The 9,069-nt window shown below is 28.8% G+C and overlaps 1 protein-coding gene across 1 annotated transcript; it reads right to left on the bottom strand.

Annotated features, from left to right (window-relative positions):
* Positions 1–2,842: 2,842 nt before the first annotated feature.
* LOC111636716 (protein timeless homolog) lies at positions 2,843–8,448 on the bottom strand. The gene is made up of 4 exons (XM_023382019.1): positions 8,183–8,448; positions 7,983–8,101; positions 5,709–5,872; positions 2,843–3,047 (listed from the first exon to the last, which is right to left on the bottom strand). Exons 1-4 carry the CDS (start codon positions 8,246–8,248, stop codon positions 2,974–2,976), a joined length of 423 nt encoding a protein of 140 aa, XP_023237787.1. The 5' UTR covers positions 8,249–8,448; the 3' UTR covers positions 2,843–2,973.
* Positions 8,449–9,069: the final 621 nt, after the last annotated feature.

Genomic DNA, 9,069 nt, shown 5'->3' on the forward strand with positions numbered 1-9,069 from the left:
AAAATAAGTTATCCGAACAACCCCATTCCCCAATTGATTCAGATAAACGACGCTCTACTGTATATCATTTTTGTTCATCCATTTTCTGCTTTCTCTTATATTTTTCCATTTTGGGCTGCAGGTTGCTCTTGCGTATTTGTTCTTTATTTTGAATGCTGTTTTCCATCTGAATGTCTTTTTTATGAGTTTGCTTAGCCCTTCTATTGCTTGTTTTACATCAGGGATGATCTTTTTTCATAGGTGAGTTTAGGCTGTGCAACATATTTTGGGCCAAATTTGCAGGCCTCATTGATACACAGTGGTGGTTAATGTTATCCCAGCATATTATTGAGTGGGTGGCCTGTGGTCTTATGCTACCCTGTTGCTGCACTCTTATCCACTTCATTTTCTTCTCATAGTTTTTATGCATCCTTTCTGTCACTTGATTCAATAAATTTACTACTCTGCTATTAACTTCTCCTAGTAAATTTGGATCTATTTCATACAGCTCGTTTTCTAATTCTACCAGTTTTTTCAGCAAATAATATTTTCTGCACTATGTAGTGCAAATAGCCTTTCATAAGCATAATAATCTTAATCTTGGGAGAAGCGAAGTGCATCCATATGGCAGGCATATTTTCTATTTTGACATAGGGACTACGTTGCAATTTTTGCATTCCGTTAAGAAGTTCAATTTGGCTTTGTTCTTACAAATCTTCATAACCAATTTTTGATAATTTTTGGCCAGCGTTGCTATTATACTCTTCTTGAACTCCACTTTCAAAAATAATTACACTTTACTAACCTTTAACATGCAGTCTATTTTATTAACATAATCTAATGTTATTTATATTACATTAATAAAATAGACTGCATGTTAAAGGTTAGTAAAGTGTAGTTATTTTTGAAAGTGCAGTTCAAGAAGAGTATAAATTTATGAAACTGAATATACACCCTTTGCCTTACTCCAGGATTCTACAAACCATAGTTGATTGGAATCCTGGATTAATGCAAAAGGACATCCATGAACTGCAAAAGTGAACCAAAATAGTCATAAAATATACTTAATTAAAACGTAATTAATTTTAGCCTGTAACTGCATAAAAAGCTTTTCAAAAAAAGGTTAAATTTTTTCTATTTTATAAATTTGTAAAGTTGACCTCTAGCCAGTGGTGGAATGATCTGAATGAAACTAAAGCTGTATCTCCAGTATGACAGTTCATTGTATTTTTATTTAATTTTTGTAAAAGTAAGTTGACTAATAATGGTATCATAACATTATTCTTCATCCCTGTCAGTCTATCTTTTCAGGACTAAACATTTCTCTCATACATACATAAAATTCTTCCAAAAATTATTGCACACTAGTGCACAAAATAAAACAATAATTATTACTACCTAATTTAAAAAACTGAAATTAAATCATACAAATAAAGCCCACTGTATAATTTGCCACATGATACTAAACTGGCAAATTGACAAGATGACATGCTTAAATTAAAGTGTTCTTGTGACAATTATAAACTTGATGTAACACTTTTGATTAATAGAAATAAAAATTTAAGTTATCATTGATGCCACAAATGACCTATTTTTAGCATGGCATAAAATTGACTTTAAAGTCCAAATATGCAAAATTTTTTTCTGAAAAATTGTTTAAGAAATGCACCAGTTTTTTGCAAAAAGATAAAGTCAATCAAACACTCTAAAGTTTATTATTATTATTTTATAATAAATCTGAAAAATATGGAAAAAAATTTATAATATGATGATAAAATTCCAAGCTAATTTAATCAAGATGATTCAGAAAGTTTTAATTAATTCACAAATTTTTAATGTAGGGGACAAGTGAATATTTTATTTTAACTCAAGCCAACATGAAATTTCATCCATTAAAGTGTCAAAAAGGTTTTGAAATTAAAAAGAAGCAAAAAAAGTTACTTTTAAGTTCTGTTTTGGTTTTGGTCTTTATGTAAAATCAAAACTGTGGTTCAGTAACTGAGATTGACTTGTCCTTACTGAAACTGCATAACTGTGTAAGTAGGCAGCAATGCAATGAGTGACAGAGTTGATTGAAAACAAAGAAAACAAGTTTACTTCTTGGTTTCTTTCCAAACATGGTTTCAGCAAATTTTCCCAATTAATGTCTACAGGCTTAGCCAAGATGCTACTTAGATATTTAACTACTAAAACTGATTATAAGTACAGTAGAACCTCGATTATCCGACCCCTCGGTTAACCGACCGTCCTAGTCGGCAAATTTCAAATGTCCGCTATTGATGTGGCGCTACAATATTTGGCTATGTCTTGGCTACTTTAATATTATTTTTACGTGTTTTAGCTGGCAACACTCATTCGACCATGAAAGGGAGCCAGTATTTAAACGAAGCTTAATTTTCTAATTTTTAACGATACAATAGCGACGATTATTATTTTAAAAAATTTTTGTTAGGCTTAACATTGATGAAAATTCAACGCAAAGTAGGTTAATAGCGATATAATAATATACTACACTAATAATGGATTTTTTCATACTTTTCGGTTATCTGACTTTTCAATTATCCGACCAACCCCAGTCCCCAATTAGGGTGGATAATCGAGGTTCTACTGTAATCATAATTTGATGATACAGGTGTATAATAATAGTCAATAAATCCAAAAATCTTAGAAAGGCCTATATTTTAGATACTGTGATATGTTCTCATTTATTACTTCTATATACCAGTGAGAAAAATACTGAAAGTTATCATTCAATTGAAGAACTTAAAATTTCGGTCACACGAAGAAAATTGGTGATTTTAAATTTTAGAATTAGGAAAAATTCTTTTATGTGCATTATAATAATAATTCCATAAACTATATATAAAATAATAGTTTATTTTCCATTATAAAGGACTACAATTTTTTGTTTTATAATTTAAAAAAATAATTACAGTATATGTTAAATTAAAAAAAAATAATATAAAATGTATGCCAAGAAGAAATACATAGTGATTATTCATCTTCATCACTTTCAATTATTCTTCCTTTAAATTTTTTTCTTGGCAATTCAAGTTCTTCATCAGATTCTATTAAAAAAAAGGACATTTCAACATATTTAAGCAAGTGCTACTTACTTCAATAAATCAAAAATGAACAAGCATTCTACATTAATCCATTTAATATAGGGCGAGTATTACAAGGTTGTAAAAGTGAAATTTAGACAATTTGAAAAAAATCTTAATTGACAATTAACTTGACAATTACAGTTCAGCCTGATAGGTAATCACCAGCAATATCATCTTGCCACATTTGCTGCAAACTTTCAATCCCACCAGCATAGAATGACTGGGGTTTTCTTTGAAGAAAGTCTTGAGTGTCAGATATTGTCATCAAAGAAAGTATATTGGAAAAATGGTTCTGCAGGGCACAAAATAGACTGTAGTCAGTTGGCACCAAATCTGGACTATAAGGTGGACGAGGCAGAACCTCCCAACCCAGACTGGCAAGCTTCTCTAAGGCCATCTTTGCTCTGTGCTGGCACGTTGTAGCAGTATCAAACTGTCAATTTTTGGACAAAATTCTTTGATTTTGGTATTCAACAATCTAGTTGTTCACAGTAGAATTCTATTGTGACAATGATGTTGGTTGGAAACAGCTCCATTTTGATGACACCAAACATAGATCATTGCTGATTGGCCTTTGTTCACCCAAGAGCACTTTAACAAATGCTTTGCAAAAGAGATCATGAGCCTTCAAGACTTTGTGGCCACTTTTGAAATGTAGAGGAACAGCACATGAGTGCATTCTTTCAAAAGTTTCATATTGTCAGACATTGTTGATGCATCTATTTCAAATGAAATATGTGATGAAATACCTTTTTGTTACTCTACTTATATACCCAAATCGAATGTTCTAGAACAATTTTTTCCAGTCATTTCTAGAAAAAAATTGAAATATCTAAGTTTCACCTTTACAACCTAGTTAGTGTCTTTTACAAAGATAGAAAAATGACAACTAAATTTTAAAAATAAAATAATTTAAATAATTACTTAATTTTTTTAAATTACACATAACAGGTCTTTTCCCTATATGTTGAATTGTTTTCATTTTACAATATTGGAAATCTGAACAAAGCAAGAAAAAAAAACATGCATTTTATAAACATTTCATTTAGTATATGGGAAGACCATCTTTAAAAGCATAATATTTGGAACATTATAAATTTTTAAAATGTTAATTTATACTTCCCCAGAATATAAATTTAACATTTTTTTTAATTATAAAATATTTATGCTAATAAAATAAGCATTCCATGTTCCAATGGCTGAGGAAGGACAGTGATTTTTATCATGTGGAAAAGTTGTGGCTACATGCTGTGTAAATTTCAGTTAGTTTTCTTGTAAAATAAAAGAGAAACAAAACAGGAGAATTACTTTCTAACTGACCTTCATAAATAAAAAAAAATTCACTAAGCAAACAAGATTCAATTTTTGAAAATAATTCTGCTGTAGATAATACAGGATTCTTTCTTGGTATTATTTTTATCGTAATACTACCATATTAAATAGGTGTTCACTAAAGTTCCTCTTTCCCTAGCTGTTTTCTAATAAGTCCTGGAACCACAACTGGACCTATTAGAAAATGGCTATGAATAGAGGAACCTAGTATACCTATTTAATATGGTAGTGTTATGATAAAAATAATGTTTACTCAGCTGCCCATAGAAAAGACTAATTCTTTTTACTTTATCATTTTCTTGGATTGTCAAACTTCTTTAGTACTCATGAACATAAATACAATTAGTGCCATAAGTGTTACAAAAAATGAAAACAGGCTCTTTTTTATTAAATAAACTACACAAATCAACAGATATTACCAAAATTTAAATAATAAACAACTTAGTTTTTACTTTAATCAGATTAATATTCTATATAGATAGAAAAAAAACTATGTCTTAAAAGTGTTACTAAGATATAATCTACAAATCAAACAGCTGATATTACAGGAATTTCTGAAATACAGTAGAGCATCGATTAACCGTCACATTGGTTAACCAACCGTTCTAGTTGGCAAATTTCAAATGTCCGCTAGTGATGTGCACTACAATATTTCGCTATGTCTTGGCTACTTTAATATTATTTTTGTTAAATTTTTGCGTGTTTTAGCTGGCAACATGGCTCGACCATTAAAGGGCAGCCAGTATTCAAACGAGACTTAATTTTCTAATTATGAGGGGCTGTTTGTTTTGTGAGCAATAAAATAATTTAAAAATAATTTTTAACAATATGATAGCAACGATTATTATTTTAAAAAAAAAAATTTGTTAGGCTTAACATCGATGAAAATTCAATGCAAAGTTGGTTAATAGCAATATACTAATATAATAATTACATGGGATATAGTAATACACTATACTAATAATGTATTTTTTTCAGTTATCCGATTTTTAGTCCCCAATTGAGTCGGATAATCGATGCTCTACTGTAATTTGATTATTAACAAGAAATATGGTATTAATTATCTGAGCTCAAGTTATAAAAAAAATTTAAAAGGCTTAACACAACACAATAGGCCAAAAATGAACGGTCCACCAATGGAAAAATTTAAGCACTTTCATAGAAACTAGTAATCATTGTACTGTATTTCATTTTTCTGACTCAACTATAGTGATATTTTTCTTATCCTTTAAATAATATGTAATAGATAGTTTAAAACAGAGATCATCAACCTCTATGTAATCTAATTACCAACTGAATCCAAGTATCTTCTGAATTCATTTGCTAGTTGACTTTTTGAATCTTCTTTCCACATCACTTCATCTACTTGACTAATTTCATCTTCTGCTTCTTCTTGGGTATCATCATCATTATGCTTGCTTTCTGGAGAATTTATTTCTCTAGCTTCATTTTTTCTGAATTAAAAAAAATATATATTAAATGCAATTACTACTTCTTGGGTATCATCATCATTATGCTTGCTTTCTGGAGAATTTATTTCTCTAGCTTCATTTTTTCTGATTTAAAAAAAATATATATTAAAATATACGTATTATACTCTGTAACACTACTAAACTAGAGTCTTATACCCCGTTCGCCTTGGTGCAACCTCCATCAACCGTTTCAATCTCGATCGACTCAAGAGAGTTCTTGAAACCAGTCCAGTCGTACAAAAGGTCCCACAATCCCACGCGCGCGAGAAAATACAAGATGGCTGCGGAATACGTGTTGTGCCACTGCCAGCGAAATAAAAAAGATATTGTATTTTGATAGACAATGACATCTGTCTATTATTATAATAATACCTAATGATAAAATAAATGATTTAGAAAAGTTTTTTTTTTGAAGAAAAGTCATAGGGAAAGCAGTTAAACCTGGCTTTTTCTGATTAAAAATAAGNATCAAATGCAATTACTACTACAATTTAATAATAATAGTAATGATGATAACTACATATGAACTCATATTAAAAAAGATGAAAATATCATTTTTAATAAATGTGGTATCCTGAAAAAAAATCAATAAAGAATATAGCTTTAGAATTATTAATGAACATCAATAAGGTAAGGAAGTGGGAGAGGAAGAAAATACAGAATTGAGAGATATACAGGAAATAGTTCTTGGAAAAGATGGAAGAAAGTAGAGTTGAGATTCAAAAATTTCATATCTCTGAATACAAATTTCCCAGCTGTTTTAAAAAGAATCCTCTGATCAAAATAACATTTAACAAAAAGGGAAATACTTGGAAAATGGTGATTTAAGAATGAATTATTGTATGTCACAAAAAATCCAGCAACAAGTTTCATAACTTTTCTGGCAAAAAACACTAAGACATATTGCACTGTAGACAATTTTAATGATCAGAGATGTTATGAGATTTCGTTAAAAATAACTTATATTATTTATAATTATTATAAAGAGGCAAAAAGTTTATTTTGAGGATATAAAAAATTGTAAATGCTAACAACAAGTAAAATCTTCATTAAGTTCAACACCTCTCAAGATATGACACATGACCTCTCTACTATATCTCCCCATCCACCAAAACTTAATAGTATCAATGTTCCTTAGTTACATTGCCAACTTTTGTTTCTTGATCATTACCCCATCCTGAGATATTAAACAAAATAAACATTCAGAACTTAAAATTTCAAAAGTGGTGAGTCTACCACAAAGTATAAAATTATTTGGTTTTATCAATGAAAATTTGATTTCTTGAAAATGGAAATAAATTTTAACATTCAAAACTGCAGTCTTCTACAGCAAAAAAAAAATTATTTGATTATAGTTTTATTATTTCCAAGTGACAATTTATTAAAAGCTCTCTATCATATATTAAATTTATAAAATATCCTGGATTTTATTAGTTGATTCTCAATGCTCAATACTTTGATTTCCACATTCTGTTTCTTTCACTCAAATCATTGCCTTTTGATAAATTCATTTATTCATTTCTTTTTTAGCATCATTATTTCATTTTTTAATGTTTTCATCTACTATCATCCTAATTTTAGCTAAAAAAGCCATATCATTATCATTTTATCTCCTTCATCCAGTATATATCATATTAGAGTTATCTCTGGAATTTATTATTTACAGCCCTGTTTTTGGCATTATATCTTATTCATTACTAATATTTTTATCATCCTGATATTCTCACAAATTAAGTTATCTAAAGTGCATTTATTTTAACTATTAATAAATTTTCTATTTCTGATAACATTTATATACATAACAAGCCAGGAAAGGAAAATATTGAAATCATATCAAATTTGATATGATTACAACTCAGATTTCCAACCGCATCATCTCTAGTTGCAAAATTTCAAGATTTAATTAAAGAGTATAATTTGTCCTAAAAATAAGTGGTTAGATTCGTCTTGATTAGTAATTAGAATTAAATTTGAAATTCAATTTGATAATTTAGAAAATTCTGAAAATTATTCTTTGGATTTTTCTAAATAAAAATAATAGTTTTTGTTTTGTGTGTACTGATAGTATGTAGAAATGAAAATAAAAACTTACTCATTGTTTTGATATGAAATATTATCATCATCTCCATCTTGTAATTCTTTGTTAAGTAGTTCTAAATTAATTTCTAACTGCCTAGTTGCCAAATTTGATGGAATACGCCAGAATGATTCCTAATCATAGAAAATTATAAATATAAATAGATTAATGTCAATTTTATCATCATCAATGAAAGAAAAAGCTATAATAATTACTTGTTCTGATGCAGGAGGTACAAAACCAAATGTCTTTAATAACTGCAAAAACTCATTATTTTCCATAGCTGTATAATGATTATTATTAATAGGAACAATGGGTACGGATTCAATATCACCTAGAAAACACAGTCCATAAGTAAAAAAATTGAAATGTTTTCAAAGCAAGTTGGTTCTTCGTCAGAACACAACAGATTATAAATCTTAAAACATAGTTAAGAATATTTTTAAATGAAAGTAATAAAAAACAAAGTTTACTTGTTTAAACATTTTTATTGACAAGAATAATAATAATAAGTAAACAGATAACTTTTCATAAACATATTTAATCTAAAAATTCTAAACTACAAAATTAAAAAAATTTAAAAACAAATTAGACACTCAATCTATAAAACTTTAAAAAGTTATTAATAAAAATTTAAGTTTACAAATTTAATTTTGGAAAAAGATCAATATTTTCTATTGCGAGGCTCTGGACAGGTCCGAACCTCACTGAAATTCATATTAAAATCATTTATTTTTAAGGACAAAATTATTATTAATTTTTTTTTTTTGAGAAAAAAATAGAAGTTAGAAATAGTTTTTTTTTTAATGAAAACGACGCAAACTTTTAAACAATAGAACCACGGAAAAATGAAGGTTGACTATCTCTGGATGGGAATCAAATTAAACTACGATTTTGACCTCTCCCGTGCCCCCGAAAGGTTTCAAATTGTCACCAGGTGACGAGGAGAGATCAATCAGAAAATGGAATCAGAGGAAAATGGATAAAATCTGAGAATTCAAGGACGTGACGGCTTCTCCCAAAAGTTCCAAATGGCAGATCTATTATTGTGTGTGTGTCTCGTGCCCATCTTCGTCTCCATCTCCCGACCTCGGATTGACAT

The sequence above is a fragment of the Centruroides sculpturatus genome, unplaced genomic scaffold (assembly GCF_000671375.1).
Source record: "Centruroides sculpturatus isolate CEXI.00-Female unplaced genomic scaffold, Cexi_2.0 scaffold977, whole genome shotgun sequence".
Taxonomy (NCBI): domain Eukaryota; kingdom Metazoa; phylum Arthropoda; class Arachnida; order Scorpiones; family Buthidae; genus Centruroides; species Centruroides sculpturatus.